This window comes from Poeciliopsis prolifica, unplaced genomic scaffold (assembly GCF_027474105.1).
Source record: "Poeciliopsis prolifica strain line A6 unplaced genomic scaffold, Auburn_PproV2 SCAFFOLD007, whole genome shotgun sequence".
Lineage (NCBI taxonomy): Eukaryota > Metazoa > Chordata > Actinopteri > Cyprinodontiformes > Poeciliidae > Poeciliopsis > Poeciliopsis prolifica.
In genome coordinates this window covers 1,742,206-1,764,201 of record NW_026562382.1, presented here as the reverse complement: position 1 = coordinate 1,764,201, position 21,996 = coordinate 1,742,206, and the positions used below count along the sequence as shown (strand labels likewise).

The 21,996-nt window shown below is 39.8% G+C and overlaps 1 protein-coding gene across 4 annotated transcripts; it reads left to right on the top strand.

Annotated features, from left to right (window-relative positions):
- Positions 1-1,875: 1,875 nt before the first annotated feature.
- rnf17 (ring finger protein 17) lies at positions 1,876-21,956 on the top strand. 4 transcript variants are annotated; one of them, XM_055032439.1, is made up of 38 exons: positions 1,876-1,985; positions 2,799-2,911; positions 3,568-3,665; positions 3,754-3,841; positions 4,840-4,929; positions 5,045-5,148; positions 5,624-5,792; positions 6,103-6,179; positions 7,088-7,162; positions 7,980-8,260; positions 8,357-8,437; positions 8,632-8,790; positions 9,613-9,784; positions 9,864-10,005; positions 10,076-10,263; positions 10,370-10,499; positions 11,280-11,433; positions 11,928-12,043; positions 12,323-12,440; positions 12,540-12,657; positions 13,794-14,054; positions 14,291-14,438; positions 14,903-15,015; positions 15,797-15,887; positions 15,983-16,104; positions 16,233-16,407; positions 16,576-16,687; positions 16,802-16,965; positions 17,790-17,909; positions 17,992-18,072; positions 18,692-18,814; positions 18,901-18,957; positions 19,099-19,209; positions 19,508-19,631; positions 20,313-20,448; positions 21,282-21,468; positions 21,561-21,665; positions 21,739-21,956. In XM_055032439.1, exons 1-37 carry the CDS (start codon positions 1,919-1,921, stop codon positions 21,654-21,656), a joined length of 4,761 nt encoding a protein of 1,586 aa, XP_054888414.1. In that variant the 5' UTR covers positions 1,876-1,918; the 3' UTR covers positions 21,657-21,665; positions 21,739-21,956. The 4 variants fall into 4 exon arrangements, with proteins under 4 accessions (XP_054888414.1, XP_054888413.1, XP_054888412.1 ...); XM_055032438.1 differs by having other exon boundaries at positions 8,357-8,446; positions 13,797-14,054; XM_055032437.1 differs by having other exon boundaries at positions 8,357-8,446.
- The last annotated feature ends 40 nt before the right edge of the window (positions 21,957-21,996 follow it).

Here is a 21,996-nt window from a genome sequence, read left to right as displayed (position 1 = left end):
GGGGTGATGCTTGTTCCCCTATTTGCTGGCACCCCCTCCCAGGCGGACTGCTGATTGGTTCATTGGCCCTGGTAAACACTCGCATACAACCCCCCACCTTGGCACATACACTCACCAAAAAGGCATCTCCACCCCCCATTTTTTGGCTGCCTACTGTACAGATTCCTCTAGTCGGGATATTCAGAGCCCCCCCCCCCATACCCTTTTATTATCCCTCAATCTGGTGGAATGTGAAACTTTGAGCTTTTTTATTTCTCTAGACACAAAGTTTAAAACACTGTAAAGACATTTCACATCTTGAACAATAAAATGCGCTTTTTCTGCTTTTTGCTATGTAAATTCTGTTTTTTCATGTTTAAAATATTTTAACAAATATTTCTTTGGGGGGATGATTCATATTCTATCATCAGACAATGATAATTTTTTTTGTCTGTTTCTCATTAACTGACATGTAGATCTTTATGCCCCGAGGCATTTCAACAGCTCACACCATGGTGGCTTCGCTTCAGATTAAGGCAGTGAGCATTTCTCAGGTGGACACGTATGTCATTGGGGTATAGTGGCACAATTAACTACCGCGCATCCAAGCAGATCTCTGAGGCTTCATCCTGTCAGTTTTGACTGGAAAACCTCCTCAATAAGGACGCAATTTCTTTCTTCCCTGCTAGGATCTGGATGGCCGCTCTTTGAAGGACGTTTAAAACGTAACTGCGTCACATACAAGACAGTTTACCTTCACCATCTGATGCCTGACCCTCTCCAATCGCCACTTGTTGTCACGTCCAGTTAATTCTGCTTCACTGGGTAGCTGCCCAGGGTCTGCAGGCGACAGCGCTTCTGGCGGCTATGCTCAGATGGAATAAAGCACAGACAAAGTGACGTCGGGTCTGCTATGAACCATTGCTATAGGCCCAACAGGAGACAAAGGAATGCACCAGAGTACTTTGCATGCTGTGAAATATTAGAGGTAAAGTGGTGGATTCAGTGTGTTTTACCTTTTTAAATCACATAGAAAATAATAAAGGTTGTTAGTCATTTTGAACCTGTTTTCATGTGTAAAATATAAAACATCCGTATAGCCTATCACACTGAACTCTAGAGGACTTAAAGATTTCCATCGACAATAAACGTGGTTCCAGTCACGTATATTTAGCTATATTCAGATGGTATGTGAGGTAAGACATTACAGTGATATGTTCTCATATTTTATGTGTGAAAGAGAATATGTGTCCAAATTTTCTGAGGGATCTCGCGGAAACCCTCCATAGTCTGACTTAGTCTTTGGCGCCCTCAGGTGTCCGTAAAAAACACTGCATGATCAACTTGTTTTTCTGGAGCATTTTACTGGGCAAATGTTTTTGTGAACATTAATATTTGCATATTATACACAATTCCTCTGAGATTTCTGACTAGTCATAGCCAGTAATCGTTCAAAGATCAAAATTTTCAACCAAAATCAATGTGTAAAATGTGAGGTCATATTTTTAGAAGTGAAGGAAAAATATTTTTGATGTTCATTTTGTATTTTGTCGTTTTCAGAAAAAAAGAAAAGAAAAATACCTTTGGAAAAAAAACATATACAGACATGTATGGGGTTTGTACTCCTTTGGCTTTGAATATATCAGTTAAAGGTCAAAGGTCAAAAAGTCAACCAGACCCCTCACACACACACTTTTATGAAGTCAAACAAAATTTGTGTCAAACGTTTGTGCCATGCACCAGCACAAACGTAGTTGAGTTGATTGGCATCTATTGTGTCTGATTTGAAGAAGGTCAAGGGGGACAACAACTTCACTCAGGTGTTGACGAAGCTTTTCGCGCGTCCGTGAACGCACCTGTGCAGTCACGTGACGAAGTGAGCGGCGCCATCTCGCGTGGAACAGCAAAAGGAAAAATCCCTCTTCTGACGACGTTGACGATGGATAAAGGAGATAGTCCCAGTGCTGTAATTTGCAAATTATGTGGAAATGCATTCAAACTTCCGGGTAGGATTTTTACAATGATTTTTTTAACACTGTTCATCTTCGACGCATCGCGTTTCACGTAAGGTTTGCTGAGCAGTGGCGCCAGCAGGTGGCTAACTTTTTGTTAGCCACGTACTTAGCAGTGCGCGTGCACAGACGTTTGAAACGTAAATAGGAAAGACGCGCATTAATTATGAGCAACTCTTGAAGATTGCAGTTTTTTAGAGGTCGCGGTAACCACTGTAATGTCTTACCCACATAAATAATTGGTGTTAGCAGGTGGAAGCTAATCATGCGTCACTAAAGTCCCCGCCTACGTCAAAACAGGACGCGACGCGTCTTCTTCTGCGTTTCTTAAATACGCCGCGATGTGCAGGAGTTCCCTAATCTGAGTGTGGAAGAAACTTTCATTTGGTTTGTTCTATCAAAATAAATAAGACTGGAACAAATGGTCTGTTCTTCTACAGCAGGATTTGTTATGGCTAACTGATCACGTATTGATTTCACTGTGAAATGAGAATAACGTTTCTTTGGGCTCTCGCTAATCTCAGCGAGTCATCGATGTTAATCCATAATATAGATTCAGTTTAAGTGAATCGGGACATGTCTTATAGTGATGATTTCCCATTATTATTTCTCTTTCTATATATCTTCTTAATTTTTATCTATAGGTTGGTAGTCAATTGTAAAGAGAAGTGAGACTGTACTTTGTTTTAAAAAATGTTTTTGGATGAATGTTTTCGGTTTTGTTCCCATTATGTTGAATGAATTAGATCTGGTCCACCTTCTTGTAGTCGGTGCTTGTTCTGTTCTAACCATTTTACCACCTTTCAGAGGATGAAACCGATGGTAATCTGCCCCGTATACTTGCATGTGGCCACATCTTCTGCACAAGCTGCCTTGTGTCCATTCAGTGTGAAGGTGCCATAAGATGTCCAGATTGTGAGGTAAAGTCGTGTTGAAGATTCTGTCTTTTGCGCCGTCTCCTTTAGCCTCTTTTAACTGCTCACACGCTGCAGCTTAAATGACCGTGTTTATGTGTGACTGCCGGCAGTCACATATAAACAGAATGAAACTGATTAGACTACCCTTTAAGGAGGGAACAGATTGCAGAGAAGAATAAAAAGCTACATTTGCACTTCAATGTTTGCCTCACTTGGTTGCATCCATAAGGTGAGCTAGACGGTGAATGCGACTCTGTACCTGCATGACATGTATGGCTTGTAACATTTGACCATTTTTCAGCATTAAAGCCTGCTTTTAAATATTACTAAATCTCATTATTTCTCTAGGTAATTCACACTCAGGGGTTCGGGTGTGGTCCTGAAACTAGTAAACGGACCTGGTGGAGCACAGAGACAAAAATGAATGAACTCCAACAGTCAGCAGACACAACGTTGTTGAAAACTGTTCTGTTTTGAGTTGAGCTTAATGTTCAGGGTCATTTTCTCTTTTTGCTGAAAATAGTTGCACACCTTTAGCGTTTATAAGACAGCCAACAATTTAAGAAAAGTCAAACATTTGTGGGCTTGTGCAAGTGTTGTGTGCTTAAATCTTTTGAAAGCTAATGATGATGTGAACAAGATGAACTGTGTATTTGCAGTTTTGGGCAACCCTTCCAGAAGGGGGGGTTAATGGCCTGCAGGAAGAAAGCAGAATCATAGGTCTGATTTACACTGCTGAGATGAACCAGATCAAAAGGTAAAGCAGTTTTTCTTAACAACTGGTTTTCTTCTGTCTTTTAATTTCATAAAATTATGCATAATTTTAATATCCATTTTTCTTAAAGCCTCCGCTGCAGTGGATCAAAGGTGTGCCAGAAGAACAGATCATCATCTCGTGCAGCGACTATTTCCAACAGTGACGTTGTGAAGCAGGTAAGTTTTAAACTTTTCTTGCCGTAATTATTTAAAGTTGCCTGTTGTTGTTTTTTTTTTTTTTTTTTTTTTTTTTTTTTTTGTCAATAAATCTGTCCTAAAATATATAATCTATAAAATACTTTGCAAATTATTGTTCCTATCTTTCTTAATATCTTGGAAGTACTTATTATGTTACAAACTAAAACTTTGAGTAATCAGAAGAGAAAAAAAACAAATTTAAACTTTTAATTTTGTATTCCTATTATTACTACTAAGTGTGGCAATGTACATGACGAAATGCTGCTGATCACAGAAATATGAAGCAGAGCCTGTTTTGCATCTTAATGTTGTCTTTGGTCTTTTCAATATTTTGATCAGAATCCAGAAATGAACTCAATTTTTTTGATTTGTACTTAAAATGTGAACTTGAAATAAAGTCATCATTGTTTTATCTGTTTCAAACAAATACCTGAAAACGTTTATTCAGTTACATTTTCTTCTCAAATTTACAATATGAGGAAGACTAAACACAGCTTTTTTTCATATTCCTTTAACCCTGTTGTGACTTCAGGAGTTGCTCGTTCTATTGCACATCTTGAACTGCCTTCATATTGTGAACAAGAAGCGAATGTTATATGAAAAGAAATAGGATTTGATTTTACATTAGCTGAAGAAAACGGCTTGGCGCACGTCGTATTTTATTTCCATTTCTCACCACCACTTAGAATCAAACATTACAGACTGTCACAAGTTATTGGCTCTTCTAATAATATATAAATTATGTCAAAAGAGAAGTATAAAAAATATTGAGAGTAAACTTTTTTACTTGGTTACATTCATGTCCTAATATTTGGTACAAAATCTGGACAGATTAATGTATTCATAATACAAGTTCAAGATGGAGGATGCATGAACATTTGGACACTTAACTGTTTTTCTTCATCTGCAAAGAAATTTAAATTCAAATTTCGTATTTAGAACGGACTAGTTTGAACAGACAATTGTGTTTTCTGTAGCCAACAGACATTGAGAAGATTGAGAAGGCGGTGGATGAGTCATTGGTCCAAGCTGCAGAAAATCTTGCCCAGTTGGAAAACATCTACGAGGTAAAAGCAGCACTGTGTCCAATAATCTGATTTTTATGACTGTTATAGTTCCTAGAAACAAATTAGGCTCTTACTGGGATGCAGTTGTGTGGATTGACTGGTCTTCATCTGGCAGAGCCTGACAGCTAACCTGGCAGGGCAGGTGAAGAGAGAGAGAACTCGGCTGGAGATGGAGATCACCCAGGCCTCAAATAAAGCTGTGCACACGATTCAGAAATGGTATGAACTATAACACAGAGTATGCAGGGTTTCCCTCAGTGGATTATAAGTCTGATGGACCACCAGGCTAAGCATTGCTTATTTACTTAAGTCTTTTTAAAATGTTTGCATTTTTAAGACTTTATAGTTGGTGTTCAGGTATTAATCGTCAGTCTTTCAGTAACACATAATTATCAAGAGATATTTTCAAATTTCTTGTAAACTTCAAACATTTTAAACTCAAAAACACAACGGACTGCAGGATGAATGACTGACGTAACACCCAACCACCGGGCTTATGAGGTTTTCTGGGGGAAACCTTGAGTGTCCTTGTTAATATGATCTTACATTCAGTTTCAAAAGTAAGTTCCTAAGTATTTGTTAGTTGATCTTTCCCTCTTCTGTTTGAAAGTCTGAAAGCAATAGATTTTTTTATTTTTTAATTCCCAAAATATCTCTGTAATCCCTCATAATATTGGAGTTTGTCGATCAACAGGAAAGATACACAGTTGAACCAGCTAAAAAAAATGGAGATGCAGTTTCCCTCCAGCCAGGCGGTGGTGTCCCATGTCCAGGAGAAGATTAAAGCTTTGGAGATCGCCATGCAGATGGCCAGAGAAATACGCCGGGTCCCCTTCTTGGAGCAGTACTGTATCCTGGATAAGGTTGGCGATTTGATGGGGTTTGAAATCCTGCACAGTTGGAGTCTGTTTTTAGACCCCACAGAAATGTACAGCTGTTGTATTTGTTGACTCAATAATAGCACTACTGATGTTAGCATCCACACTTTAATGGTCGCAATTAACATAGTTAACAACATGTGCTCCTCTCACAACAGAATGACAACCGTACACCTAACACATGCGCAGTAAGCTGCTTACAACTTAACAGCGTTGAACAGTTTTACATTTCTGAGTCATTGGATGTAGCCCTCTACAGAATGAAACTATCATGCTGGTTGTTTCTCATTAATAGGTTTTAGAAACACTGCAGACTCCGGTGGATCAGAAGGCCATTGATTTGAAAAGCATCACTGATGGAACTGGAATGAGGTTTGAAAGCAGATTCGGTTTTAATACAGTCACAGTAAAGGAGAACTTTCTTATAATTTTGGGTTTCAGATAAGGGTCTTCAAAATGTTGTTTTTAAAAATCCTCAAAGTTAAAGATGAAATTAAATATTTACACAGGAAATTGAAGTTTAATATTTTTTTCCTGCTTTAGATATTTTAGGATTAACATTATTTGTAGTTGCTAAAAGCCAGATTACTTAGTCAGAAGTTTGCATCACTTTGAACAATTTGGGAAAGCCCACATGATGATGTCATGGCTTTGCTAGCTTCTGATAGGCTCATTCATAACATCTGAGTTAATTGTATTTACACATGTTGCTGTTTTGTGAAACTTGGGACAGTCCTTTTTGTGTTATAATGAAGAAAATTGAAATATATCAAATAAAATTTTGGGTCAACAACAAGTCAGGTTCGTCTTTGAAGTAGAATATTATGAAAAAGTTTCATATTTTCTGTCACTTATTTTCTAGATTCATTACAGATCGTGAAATGTCAAGCCTTTATTTCTTGTCATTTTCATCATGAAGGCCAACAGTTCAGTTGAATAAATCCCTCATTTCAGTTGGCAACTTGCAAACCCGACTTAACACAAGACTTTCAGAGGGAGCTGAGATTAAAGCTAGATATTTTAGAAATTTATGGACCAGAACCAAAATAGAGTTATGAAAAGAAGAAAGACAGTTCAGTAAAAAAAACATAGATAAAGCTTTTTCAAACAGACGATGACCAGCTATAGTCTGGATTGAATTTCAGAAAAAACAACCAGTAAGCAAAAGCTTTTAAAATGTGATGTAAACTTGTTTCTAAATACATATGTAATGGTGTCAGTTCACGGAATATGAAGTTTTGTATTTTATATTTGTCTTGTATTCATTCTGTTTGTTACAGTTGTGTTTTTCAGTCAGAGAACGTGAGCCAGTGTTTGACGTTGTCTCTGAAAATGGAGGCCTGCGGCTCAAACGCGTGAGTTTAAAACGTTTTTTTAAAAAAAAATTAGTGTCATTCTATGGCACATGTGTCAAACTACCCTTTAAACTCCGAATTACATAAATTAGTCCCTCAAGTTTTTCACAAATCTGAGAAATTCATACAAAAACCACACAAAGTCAGCAGATCCCCACATTTTGTTATGATTTTTACTGTAAAGTTTTCTTAAAATTGGTCTCAGCCTGACTTGATGTCAAGCTGTAGTCTGTGCTCAACATGGCGAGTGATTAAAAAGTCACATTTAGCATCAAATATTCCTAAATTAGCACCACAAGTCAGTGAGATTTTGATTGAAAAAAAAAAAGACAAAACACAAAAACATTCACAAACTCCTGTATGAACTAACCAGGATTAATTTTAAGAAACTGAATACTGAAACAACCAGCTATTTATCAATATTTGAACAATTTAGTGGGTTTTATTAATACATTCAGGCCCTTTCACAACATTCAGATTTTTGATTTGGCTCAAAATGAAAATGAGTTTGATGCCGCTGTTCTATGTAATACTTAACAATATTTCTTCTTATTTTTCTGCAACTTTGTGCTACTTTTTGGAGTCTAACATATTTTATTTTAATAAATGACGTTCAGAATTGTGTACCATTGCCTAATCTTTCATACCTGGGCTCAAGATGACTGAAAAAACACCACATCGGCTCTGATTTTAATTTTTTGTGTATTATTTGCTCGCCATGACACTTTAAAGCCAGTTGCTTGTTTGTTTTCCAACAGTCTACTCTTTACTTTTTTCTTTTTACAATAACAAATTGCTTTTGTTCCCTTTATTTCAGTGCAACCAAGCAGCCAGTGGGAAAACACCAATCAGATGTCTTCATCAAAAGCTGTTCAAAGAAACATTTCAAGCACAGAAATGGCTGCTCCAATCTACCCAGTAACAAGCCAGATAAAAGGGAGCCAGAGAACCAAGGGGCCAGTAGATCATCAGCTCCAGGGACCCATCTGATCCCAAAACCTGGCCCTAAGATCAGCCTTTCCCACCACAGCTCGTTCTCAGACCTCGGAAGCCCCGATGTGATTATTGAGGAATTTTTCGACGATAACCCGGAGCCTGGTGTGTAGCTCAGTCATGTGTCACTTTCGACGTGATGTCAGATTCAGGTGCAGTTGAGGTTTTGGTTCTTACTGTTTACATTACGTCTTTCCATAGCTACTCCAACTGGACCTGAAATGGCCAACAACGAGTGGAAAACCCAAAAGAGACGAAAATGTCACCTGCGTGAGAAAAAGTGTAAGGAAGGTTAGGAAGCAGCTCTCCGATCTTTATTTCATCTTTGTTTCGCAAAAGACACAGATTTGAATGCGGCAAATAAAAATGCAATTCTATATGAGTGGAAGATTAATCTAGGAACTATATAGAAGATTTGAAATAACTTAAAACACTCTGATCTTGAGTGTTATTGAGGTAACTTTTTTCTGCTTTAGTTACTCACTGGGTGGTGGTGACCCATGTGGTGAATCCAAGTCACTTCTACGTCCGCTATGTGGCTGAGAAGAAGGAAAGTGAGGTTCTTTCAAGGAAGATTAACGAACTCTGCTTTGGAGAAGGCTGCCTGTTTACACTGGGAGACACCATGGAGAGAGGTATCGATGTCTCCGTCAGACTATCGCTTTTTGTAGCACTTTATCAAGCTCCTAGTCTAAAGTAACTGTTAGTGTATTTAAATGGTGGTGCAATTGTGTTTTAGTCACACATCTTTGAGGCTGAAGACTTGATTTCACATGACTCTGGATGGTTCCTGAAACAAGTTTGTTGGAATATACAGCTTTGTAGCTTGAAGGGCTTCAGGTTTTCAGTGTGGTTTTACTTCTGAACAACCTTAGAAAGTATTTAAAAAATCTTAAATCCATGTCTCTAAAATTAAATTAAAATTTCTGAAATTAATAAAAAAAATTATAATTTGGCCCTTAAATACCTGCTAATATGCTCTTGCTAGCTAGCTAGTGTTTTTGTTTCTCTTGGGGAAGTGTAACTTTGTTGCCAGTGGGGTGGATTAAGTTTATGTTTGCCATTTATTCACTTCCTTTGTACATTTATGTTGTGATGTAGGTCTTAAATTTCATTCACAATGGTTTTAAAATGGTCTTTCAAAGCCTTAAATTTGAATTGGTAAAACCTGCAGAAATCCTGCATAGAGTTCCTTTCGTTCTATTTCAAAAGATTTCCCTTCGGTGTCCCTGCATATGACCTGAAACCTGAGTCCTTAAAAGATCCGCCTTTCGCATTCCTTCAGATTTGATTGTAAACAAATATTAAAGTAAACGAGTTTTGACGTTTGTCAGTCGAGTCATAATTGTTTGAGTCTTGATGTGTCAAAAAAAAAAAAAACATTTTTCTCCCACCATGAGTCTGTGTGAATATTTCTACGGAGATGTTTGATCGTAGTTTTCCCTGCTCGTCTCCAGGCTCCATGATCTTTGTGAAGTGGAAGGATGTGGTGTGGTGCCGCGCCACAGTGGTTGAAGTCTTTCAGAAAAGCTGTGTTAAAGCTGTGAAGGCCTGTCCCGTCACCCAGCTGGCCAGTTTGCGGGTCTTCTTCCCAGATTATGGGTTCACTAAAAGCATCACCATCCAGTCGTACGTTGTAATTCGACCCGACTCTATTTGTTTGTTTCTCTTTGATAATACGACTGCAATATTTACTCTTATTTCTCAGCGAGGAGGCGGCTGCCGAGTCTTTACTTAAAGTTGTGAACAACCACCTGAGGAAAGTGGCTGAATCTGTGAATGTCGAACTGAATAACTTTGCTCCTCAGGCTGTAAGATGTTCACTGAAAGACCTGGTCCCATATAACCTGGTAGGGCCACTAGATTCAAATGTTTAGAGCTACAAAAGGTTGATGTGAAATTGAAAGTGTGTGTGTGCAGACAGAGGGCTGGAGCGAAGAGGCGAAGGCCGAGTTCTGCTGTGTGGTCGGATCTGCTGCTGTGGAGATGCGACCTTTGGGTCAGGACAGAGACTCTTTGTTGGTGGATCTAAGAAAAGCTCCCATGGAGCAATCCACTGATGTTCCCATCTCGGTCAGGGAGTACCTCGTTTTCATCGAGGTGGCCAGGTACTTTACCGTTAAGCATGTATGACATGCTAAAAAGCTGTTTATAAATTTGAGATGTAGGAATCAGGACCTGTCCCCAAATACTACATGTGGTTTTCTACTGTAGGTTTTACTCCCCAGTGACACTGGGCAGGAAGCCTCTGATGTACTACCCGCCTGTATATCCAGAAGCCAGCACAGAGCTCGATGCTGTGGTCAGCCACATCAACAACCTCTCTGACTTCTACGTCCAGCTGGTATGAATCCGAGAGACCAGAGACAGAAAAACAAAACAACTTCCCACAACTGTTCCTGTAATCATCACTTTGGGGAGGTTCAAGTCAGGACAGCTTTAAATGCCGTATTTTCTGGACCATAGAGCGCACCATACTATAACTTTTTTTTTAACTTTGCAGATGCAAAGTTTTTTTTAACTTTGTTTCTCTTTTTAAACTTTGCAGATGCAAAGTTTTTTTTAACTTTGCATCTGCAAAGTTTAAAAAAAAAAAAAAACTGGAAACGTACATATATAAGCTGCACTGGGCTGTAAGCCGCTGGTATCTCCACTGCTCTCAGTTTTGCAGAGGGACTCAGCAGATTTATTAATTAAGGACGCAGCCCTGCGTCTCCTTCGCCGAACCGTGGACTCGTTCATGGCAAGATTACGTGCCGCAGCTCTATTTTCCTCCTGTACTGCCAGATCGATAGCCGTCAATTTAAAAGCTGCGTCATATGAACTTATTTGTGTGGTTTTTCCATGAAGAGTTTGAAAACATTTCTCCGTCATGCCTGCTGCTAGCATGTACTTGTTTTAAATTAAAATCGGCACTTCTTTGATTACCAATTTTAACTTCCAATGATTCACTTTCCGCTAGGGCGCCCCCTGGCGGTTGAATAAAAATCCACAGAAAAGCTGGGGCAAAAAGCCGCAAGGTTCAAAACGTAGGAAAAAACGTAGCGGCTTATAGTCCAAATAATACGGTACTCATGTACTATTTTTGTTTTAATACAGTTCTGTATCCTTTCGTCGTTAACAGGTTGATAACATGGAGTCCCTGTTGTTGTCAGCCAAGCTTCAGGATTACTACAATGGACTGAAAGACGACGAGTTCCGGGTCTACTGCCCTGTAATAGGACAGGCTTACGTTGCCCGTTTTGAAGACAAGATGTGGTACAGAGCTCAAGTCATAAGTACGGATACCTTATTCCTTGCAGGGCTGCTGTAGCATTTGTAATGTTTGCTACACCTACTGTGTAGTAGCTGCAGCTAATGTGTTTATTTTCGATTCTTGAAGTAAGTGGCTTGTAATTTAGTTTATGGAATTATCCATAATCATACGTAATGGGATCTCTACAGCTCAAAATCAACCGGTGAGAATCTTTATACAGCACATTTCCAAATGACTAGGTTAGAAATAAACATAAACGCTTGCGGAACAATTTAGGTCAAATCTTCCCTTCAAAAGAACAATCGAATTAGGTTTGCATTAGATCTGTTTAGTTCTGAGATCCGGCGCAGTAGCAACAAACAAATTTTAAATAAATTAAAACAGTTATTGTTTTTCTAGGTACTTTTTTAATAACTAATTATGTTATTAAAATAGTTTCTGTTCCAGCGGAAATTATTTTTAAGGCATGTGGAGAGATTAATGTTTGCCTTTCTAATATGCATTGTGTGGTTTTAGGCCATCCTGGTGGACGTAAGGTGGAAGTTCGATATGTTGACTTTGGCAATAAGCAAGTTTTGTCAGTCAGTGACTTGAGGAAGATCAAAGATGAGTTCTTTGCTCTTCCTGCCATGGTAAGAGCACAACAAAAGCTCACAAAGCAGCTACATAAAATGCTCAGGTTGCTTTGAAAGAGTGTGTGTCCTAATGTCTTTATTTCTAAGTTAAATGTAACATGATTCTGAATTTACCGTTGCAATTCAATGTAGGTTCAGTACTTGGAAGTTTTTAAACAGAAAAGGCAAAAGTAAATTTAAAAAGTACAATATATAGTTAACTTTTGGTTTCAAAAATGTAATTTTGAATGTTTGTGCGTTCTCCAGTCAAAGTGAACGTGTTCTTCTTAAATCCAGGCAGTTCACTGCTGCTTGGCAGACGTGACTCCTTCAGACGGAGAGAGTTGGAGTGAAGCCTGCATCGAAAGATTCATCAGCCTTGCTCACCAACAACTGGTCACTGTTGTGGCAAAAGGTGCTGACTGTGGGTTTTCTTCTGGAAACTTTCCTTTTCTCGTAACAAATCCTTTTTTTGGGTAAGTTTTCTTCACTGATTTTAAGTCTGTTCCTCCAGGAAAAGTACCTAAGACTGAGCCTTTGCCCCTTGGAGTGTTTGTGGGTGGAGTGAACCAGCCAAAAACCAGCATAGCTGAGCTGCTGGCGAAAGAAAATTTGGTCTGCTTTAAAGAGAGGTAATTCTTGTCTGACGTACCTGGACAAATTGTAGTTTGATTTTTTTTAAAATTAAAAGATTGCAGGAATATATGTTTTAGTATCAGTGTTTTACCACAGCTCTTCTCTTCATTGTTTGAATGTTTCAGCCTAATGCTGGGCTGCCAGATAAAAATATTTAAAAACAGCAACTTTTTTTTTAGCCTCATCTTGAATATAATGTATATTTATCAGGTTATGAGAGACAAACTTAAGCTTCTCAGTTACTGAGAAGGAAAATGAAGAAATGAGCTGCAAGCGGAAGGTTACATACTGGTAAAAGTTTTAAAGGGGTAGTACTTAAACTTCTTTTAAGTTGCTAAATGTGATGAGCGACACTCATCACATCTAGAGTGTTTCTTCGATTCTTTCATGAATGTTTGAGAAATTGTTTAATCTCCATATCAACCACTCAGCTGTGTGAAACGCCTGGTGGACGTAGCTCCACCTTCCAGGATGAAGCTCCTCCTCGGAGCTGCACTTTCCGAACCTCTGCCTCACGGAGTGTTCCTCCCCCACTCAGCTCCTTCAGACTAGTCGGCAGCAATTAGCAAACACCTGGTGGAGCTGAGCTCATTATAGGAGCTTCATCTCAGTGAAACACTGGTAAAAATGTTAAAGGGTTAATAGAGGAGTGATTTTGTGATGACTTTCTGAAGGCAGAGTTTCAGAAAGAGAAGTTTCTTAAAGAGACAGACCTAATTTCAAGGTGATATATTCCAAAGTTAAAATTCTTCTCAGTAATATTTGACATACTCAGCATTTTGATAACGACTGAAGGTAACATAATACTTCCCCTTTAAATATTCTTGCTTACACTCGTTTTCTACCTTTTTATTATGCAAGCAGCATTGCTCATCATATTTGAAAGGACTAAGACCAATATATTATATATCATTTAATTTCCCTTTTGGATCAGTTAAATATTCTCAATTGAATTTAATATAAATGAGCAATATTGAAGATTAAAGACGTAAAGTGCAGAGACTTAATATTTTTACTTTTTGTCATCTTGTTTTCGTATTCTGTATTTGTTCTTCCCTCTTCGTCTCTTACAGTATATCCATATTTGACAAATTTTCTTCCGTTACTGACCCCACTGCTTCCTCTGTTTCAGCAGGCCGAGCACAAAAAACAAAAAGCCGTCTCGTCCCGATTCCGCCGTCTGGGATCCTCCGCTCGAGCTCGGCGCAGCTGCGGTGAAAGCCGAAGCTTCGGGTCGCGTCACTATAGAGGAGCAAAACGACGACCCTGTGGAGCTGCAGCCGCAGTTGAAACTACCAGATCAGCGCAAAGATCTCAAAGTCATGGTCACTCACGTCAACTCACCAAGCAGCTTCTACGTCCGACTCACCGATTCTGACCCTCAGCTCAAAAGGTGACCATCCATGACTAACTTGTGTTTCACAGGATGTCTAAATCTACAAGATCCAAATTACTTTGTGTTTGTAAAATAACCCAATTCACCAGCAAACATCCCAACGACAGATTTAGAAAGCAAAGCTACAGCTGCTTGTCCAACCCTGAATGTTTAAGTTCAGGACATCCATAAACCTGTCACAAGCAACTTGCTGTTGAAGTAAATGACGTGGGTTTGTTGTAATGTTTGTGTAGGATATGCGAACTGGTGAAGCAAGAGTGTGCCCTAATGGAGCCGCAAGACGTTGTGTGGAAGGCGGACATGTACTGCGCTGCCAACATTAACGGAGTCTGGGAGAGAGGCCGGATCTGCAGCGACGTCACATCAAACCACACTGCAGAAGTATTTACACGCTACAAACTTTTGTCTCTGACATCAGTGTACTGCAGCTGTTTCACTGCAGAACTGTCGACAGGTTTGTTAAGATGTCGCAGCAACATGTGAATACATCTCAGAAAACTTTTAGGGTACTTGGAGAGTGTCGGAGACACTGTTATTAAAAGGTTTACACACTTCCTGGAGCAGTGAGAAGCAACGTTTTTGGAGCATTTAGTTTATTATTTTAAGTTTTTACCAACACAGCAGCATACAGCTGGTAGGGATTTTTAAAAACAAGAACTGAAACAAACTGTGATTTTAAAGAGTACATTTAAATTAGTTGGTTACTTTCTTCTTTGCCATCGAAGAATGGTGTCAGTGTGACAAATGGGTGACTTTTTGACCTAAACTTTGTGTCAGGATTCCCCAGTAGAGTTTTTGAAATACTTTAGTGGCGGCGTTAAATGATGACGACTGTCTCTCTCCAGGTCAGACGGTGTGACCATGGCAACAAAGTGAAGATCCACGTCAGTAACCTGTACCCGCTTCCATCCTTTTTGATCGGCTCCCTGGCAATAGAGTGTACTGTGAATGACATCCGGTTGGTTATGCTAACATCTCAAATGATCATAGCGACATATTATTCTACTACATGTCCTTCAGTTTATTGTTTCTGCTCTGTATATCATGAGTCTTTTCCTCATGTTCTTCCCTATTTCTCTGTGTTCTCACTATTTTCTCTTTTCTTCCAGTGTTCTGTCATTATATCTCTTACCTTTTCTGTTCTTCATTCCATTATCTCCTACTTACTATCTCTTCTTTCTTGTGACCATTCCATCCTTCTGTGTGTGTTTGCTTCGATTTGTTTCTGTGTCCTATATCACTTCCCTCTCCCTTCCCTTGTTTTTGTGTCCTACTTCCCTCCTTTCCTTTTGGCCTCCTACCTTCCCTCCTTTCTTAATTCTTGCCAAACATATGTTGTCCTCACTTGTATCCTTCCTCCCTTCCTTTTTCTGTTTTTGCCGTATCCACATTCATATTTAACTCTGAAAGGCGGAGTCTCTGAATGTGTGGCAGGAAGACAAAATGAGTTTGAATCCTGAACTGAGGAAAATCAATTGTTTGTTTTAAAGGAAGGTGCAGGAGAGATAAATATTGCCGATGTAAAGAAAAAAACCGGGACAATAAAAAACATACCTTACCCTTTGGACAAAATACGGTGTAACATGCACCAAAAGTTTAATTATATTTTTAAAGGCACTTATATCAATTTTGACAATTGCAATAGAACTAATGAATATTAGATGTTCCTGAGATTTAGAATAAAATGTGTGTATTTTGTCTCCTGACATTGAGACGTGCTGAATCTGTTTGTCCTCTAGGCCAACAGGCGGCCGATCAACCTGGACGGATACAGCCTGTGACCTGATCTCCTACTACCTGACAGGAGCTTCAGCTTTGATGACAATCAAGGTGTTTTTAATTCTTGCTGTGGAAACGGGCGACTTTGCGTCTCTCCATCAGACGCCGTCCGGTCGTATGTAATGGCCTCATTTGTGCTCGTTTAGGAGGAGGCAGACGAGCAGCCGTTGCCCGTCACGTTGTCCTGCTCCAACAGAATGGGAGAGTACATCAGCATCGCCGACTTCCTGGTCGACGAAGGCCTCGCGTTCCGGGAAAGAAAGTCAAAGTCTGTGTGTCGTCATGAATAGCAAAATTCCAAATACATCTATCTCAGTTTTAGAAAGACCTGACTGCTTGTCTGCTTTGCTGTGGTTTTAATCTTGAGGGTATTCCTGCTTTTTGTTGTTGTTGCAGGGCTGCAGCTGTCCAAAAGCCCAACGAAACTGACACAGAGTCTCCAGCTATAGACCCTGAAAGTTGTGAAAAAGAAAAAAGCAACTTCCTTCCATCTGTTTCTCCTTTCCCTTCCACTCAATCTGCTTCCATCCCTCCAAAGCCGTTCCCTCGCTCAATTATAACAGCTGAAAAGGTGACTAATTAGTGAGAAACTCACTCTACAATAGCTGGCTTCTGTTATTTTCTTTTAATTTATGCTCAAGTTTTTCATATTTCCAGGTTTTATTCCAGGTAGAGAATAAAATGTAGATAAGAAGCTAAAGAGCAGGGGACGGTCGTGTGTGTGTGCTTGTATGTGCAGGTGAAGACTTCAATGTATAACCCTCCAGAGCTGCCGTGTCTTGGTCACATCCTCATCAATGTCTCTGCTATTGGAGACGATGGTGTCATTTATGCCAGAACACAGAGTGGAGGTAAACTAAAGAGCTGTGTGGAATACCCGAACTGCATGTATATGAGACGGAGCAGGAGCTTTAATATACTCACATTTTGTATTTAGTTATCTTGACTGTGTATGTTTTTCTCAGAGTATCAGCTTGAACAACTGAAGGAAGGGATTCAGAAGAGCATCAAGACGTTACCCAGACAGAAGCCCTACACCTGGAAGTCGGTCCAGGGCTGTGCCGTCATCGGACCCGACATGCTGTGGTACCGAGGACAGCTGCTGGAGCTGCTGGGAGGTCACGTTAAGGTCAGGTCGAACTGTGGGAATGAGTTAAGTTGGATGATTACTATGAACCGTTTAAAGTGGCTTTAATAGCCGGCAACTTATTTTGAGCATCAAACCACAAACAATGGACAATTACGACAGATAAGTGAAATATTGGATAAACCTTTGTAATTGACAGCAATTGCAAAGGTAATTGTCTTTTTCTAATTACGAACAACAAGTGAATGTCCCAAACAAATCTATTGGCTGATTTACTTCAATTTTAGGCAAAGGGTCCCGCTCTGTGAGAGGACCCTGTGACGCCTTCTTTTAAGTAGTAAAAATCATAAATCGTCTTAATAAACGTCTCTGGAAATCAACATCTGCATCTCCCCTGCAACAGTGAGATGTAGCGCAGAAACTTTATTTAACTTTATTATTTACTGCATAAGCAAAACTTCAAACCTTGTATTTAGCAATGTCACTATGCAGGACTGAAAACACCACTGTGTTGAAAATGACTGATTTTTAGAGGATTCTAATTTCTCTTACTTTTAGGAGAGAAACGTTTTCAGATGGATTTTATTTATTTTTTATGCCGTTTCTAACTAATTACATTAGTTTTATAAATTTCAGTTGTATAGTGACTGCTGTTATATCAGCAGAAAAAGAAAATGCCCTTCAATGTTCAGTGCATTCCTAAACACAGATGGATGAAACCTTAAGTGTGGATGTGACTGAGTGGATGGAACCGATGGATTCATTAAGCCATCAAACCTCCATTCATTTCCCTTATAATGAGTTTCTCTAACTTAACGGCTTTTTACAGTGAAGTTCGACCAAGTTTCATGATGTTGTGTCATCAGGTCCAATACGTGGACTACGGTCTGGTTGAGAACATCCCAGTGGTTCATGTGTATCCCATGCTACTGTGCGTGGAGGTTCCTCAGCTCTGCATGCCCTGCCAGCTCTTTGGCATCAACCCTGTAAGAACGCCTCTCGTTTTGTTTTTTTGCTTTGTTGTGTTTCACTTTGTTTACTCCGGCCGTTTCACGTTTGGACCGTTAGGTCGGTGGGAAATGGCAACGGGACGGAGTGGCCTTGATGAGGGAGGTGTTACTGAACCGATCCGTGAACATGCAAGTTGTGGTAAAGTCACACTTTGGAATAATATGCAAAATATTATAATATCAACTTGTCTGAGGATACAATTGAAAAGGACTTTTTGTGATCCGTATTTGTTGTGCCTGCAAATCCCAATAGTATATTGCCTTAGTTGGGTAAACTTAGGGTATGTAGGCCTGCCACCATTACAATTTTTAGTGGCCGATAAATTGTTGTTTTGAGACCATTTTAAGTTTTTCTCTCTCAAACTTTTAATTTCATAAAGAACATTTAACCCTGGACCTGGAAGATATTTGAAATACCCCTAATAATAATAATAAATAAACCTGAAATAAAAACTACAAGGAACTGACTATGAAGTCTCTGTAAGCAAAGTCGCCCTTCACAAAATATGGATCATCTGAACGGACATTATTGAGCTTATTTTAATTGATTAAATTGCTCGTGGTGACAGGCTTCGTGTGATATCAGTCGCTGCGATTCTGACGCTCACAAAGGATGAATGATGAAGTAAAAGACGGCGAGAAAGAAAACGCGGAATATTTATAATATGACGTAATGGAAATATTGTGCCGTCCTCCCTGGCATCCTTTGTGGTGACGTTAGAGTCGCGTGTCAAATCCAGTGTGCGTTTATTCGCCAGGCGCTGCCGGCTGAGCCCCGGGGAGCCGTCACCGTGGAGATCTTCCTGGATGGGATGAGTCTCAGCAGGATTCTGTGTCACAACGAGCACGCCTCCATGGACGGCGCTCTCTCAACAAGAAAGGTCTTCCTCCATGATGCTTTGTGTTTTGATTTTTCGAAAGCAAACTTCACCTTCTGTTGCCTAGCGATATTTGTGCTGGTCTGCAGAGTGTGGCAGCGACGCCTACTGCCGCCCTGCTGGATGTCTGGGATATCAGCACTGAGGTTTGGACCTACAATTAACAACAACAGCTCCTTTAACTTGCCCTGGCTGTAGACTTATATAAGGTTTTGGGCAAATTATATCGCATAAAATTATTTGGTAGGATATGAAAAATCTTTTCTGTTCCGTTTGATTCCTTTCAGAGTCTATTGGGCCCGGAAGAGCCAGTGTTGGGGTCCTTTGTTAGCCCCAACCTGCCACTAGAGGGAGAACGCTTTGAAGTCAGGGTCACACATTTATGGACCCCCAATGAGGTTGTCTGCTAGCTTCACTGTCACATCAAAAGTGTAGGAATACCGAACATCTGGGGTCTTCAACTCTGGTGTTCTGTAACTTTTGGCTGCAACTCAGGTCCAACACAGCTCAATCAAATGGTTGAACCAGCTCCTCAGTAAGCTGTCATGATCATTTTACTCCGGCGTGTTGAAGAATAAAAGTTGCAGGACACCGGCCCTTTAATAAGAGTGCATACTTTTTAAAGAAATATGGTGGTTGTTGCTGATTAAAGCTGGTAAGTAGTTTGTTAAGAGTTTGACCTTCCTCGTCTTGCAGCTGTTCCTGTGGCCCCTGAAGGACACGGCTGGTTCAGAGATGATGGCCGATTCTCTGGACGATGCTTTGACTAGAATCAATGCAAACGTCACCTCTTTGCCACGACTGACCAGCTTTCCATATGGTAATGTTTCTCTAGAGTTCCCTACTTGTTTATGAGGAGGAATCAGAAGTTTCTTATCAGGCGTCTTTGTGGAGAAGCTTTTTCTTCTTGCCATCTTGAAATCATGGACTTCAATCATATTTGTATGTTAAGATCAAATATATTACCTTAGGGGTGTGCAACATGACTTTTCCCCCCAAACACTATAATTTTTATGTCATAAAAACGTCGGTCTTACTGAAAACGTGTAGAGCATTCAGCCCACTTCTGAAAGGCTCTGTTGTGGAAGGACCGACTTGTCATTTAATATTTATCTCCCTGCACGTTTTTGTGTGAAATTAGAGATTTAGAGAAATCAATAACGTCACCATTCAGGATACATGGTTATGGTTGATCACTAAAGATATTATTATACTTGTGGGACTAGTAGTATATTAAAAATGCTTTTTTTTTCCTGTAATAAATTATGTCTACTGGGGACTAATTACAGTCTGCAGCCTGAAACATTCCAAGTCAGTAACGCGTAAATAGGCAGGCGAACGCAGTGCAGTGTTTGTTTTTATAGTTTGAAATCTGTTTGTCTTCTGCATTAGCAGATCGTCATTCAAATCCATCTACAGGTGGCCTATGTGGTGTCACTCCTCTCCTGTTGGTACCGACACGTTGTACTTCATTTAAATACAACATACATTTGGTTTTCAGGTGGTCCGTGTTTGGCAGAGTACAGCGATGGCAAGTACTACCGGGCCCGGCTGATGAAGTTCACCAGCATAGAGCCTCTCATGATCTTGGTCCAACATGTAGATTTCGGATCCGACGACTCTCTGCCAACCAGCAAGTATGAATTTTGCACGGTGCCATAACATTTCTTTTAAATGTTCCACTGAAATGCAACAAGTTTTCTGAGTCCAAGATAAAATTCTATGTGGTGCAACAACAATTTGATATGGACGACATAAACTGAGGGGAATCAAATATATCAGTCAAAATTGAAACAAGCCCTGTTCATTTACACATCCTTAAAGAGTTTTAAACTCATGTACCTAAATTTAAAACGTCTTAATTAAATTTTTTTAAAGTAGGTCCTAAATACATTCATGTTAGGTCTTGTGTTTTGTTGTAATCTTGTGTATTTGTAGACTTTTCTGTTTAAGTACAGATGTCTTGTAGCAAACGTAGAGCTAGCTAGCTTTTTTACGTCCATCATTGGTGAGTGCAAGGTTATCTCCAGTTGGTTAAATAATGTTTGCCTTAACCATCAGCTCTCTTCTGTTGCTAACCCGTCCATTTCTGTCTCGATTTAGGTCTTAAATTTTATGCGCAGTGGTCTTTAAAAGTCTTAAATTTCGGTTGAAACTGCAAAGCAAAACTCCAGTTTAACCAGCTGCTCTCTTCACATGTGAAGTCAGTGAAAAAATTTGGTGTGACACTGGATGCAAATGAATCTTGTGACATCACCTCATCGAAACAATGCCGCAGCAACTTTGTGCTGTAATTGAAGTTAAAGTCGGCCTTTTCTTTGGCCTGGCAGAAAATATCTTCCACATGAGATTCAGTGACCATTTTGAGTGGTGTGCAGATTTTTGAGGAAAGGTGGAACAAATTATTTGCCCTGAGGGAAACTCATTTCTAAATTCAAATGATCCAAGATCAATCTCGTCTTCCCGCCAGGCTGCGACAGATGCCGTCTGAGCTGCTGCTGTTTCCGACACGCGCAATAAAAGTCAAAGTCGCTGGCTTCAAGGCTCCGAGCGTGGAGCGGCGCGGAGACGTCCTGCCGTACTGCCCTGCGTGGAGCGTCAAGGCTGTGATGGAAATGACAGACTTGCTGCACAACAACATCACAGCGACTGTTGTTGTAAGTAACGTGGCGGCCTCTAACGAAGAGGAAGCAGAAATGTGTCAACTGCAATAAATCCAGGTAGTAGTTGTTCATTTTTCTTGGTTCAGTCACGAGAGCCAGAGCTCAAAGTTCAGCTGTACAACGAGGACAGAGAGCTGGTCCACCTGCCTCTGGTGAACAGCGGATTGGCTGAGCTCGACTAAAACTCACAGGTGAGCTTCCAGTTCTCAGCAATTAAAATGAACTCTTTAATGCTTTCATGAACAATGCATCTCTGTTTTCCAGGTGTTCTTGTTCCCATTGTTTTGGGCTTCAGATATCGTTTTATTAATACTGCTCTTACGTTTTACTTGTTGGGAGGAAAACATAAGTTGCATCAATCTGTTGTCTGTTGAGCAGTTATTTAATTCATGTTTGACTGTTGAGTTTTAACAGCCAATGTTTTTATGACCATTTGGGTTTTCTGGTTGTTTTTTCTGTTGAGCTACACATTAAAAGTTCCCAAGTGCCAACTTGATGCCTGCTGCGAGTTTTCTTTTAATA

What these genes read in the sequence shown, in the direction of transcription:
- rnf17 (XM_055032437.1), top strand. Translation starts at nt 1,919, where the DNA reads ATGGATAAAGGAGATAGTCCCAGTGCTGTAATTTGCAAATTATGTGGA. An exon ending in CGACGATAACCCGGAGCCTG is followed by an intron (nt 8,261 to 8,356) that starts GTGTGTAGCTCA and finishes GTCTTTCCATAG; the next exon opens with CTACTCCAACTGGACCTGAA. An exon ending in AAAAGCATCACCATCCAGTC is followed by an intron (nt 9,785 to 9,863) that starts GTACGTTGTAAT and finishes CTTATTTCTCAG; the next exon opens with CGAGGAGGCGGCTGCCGAGT.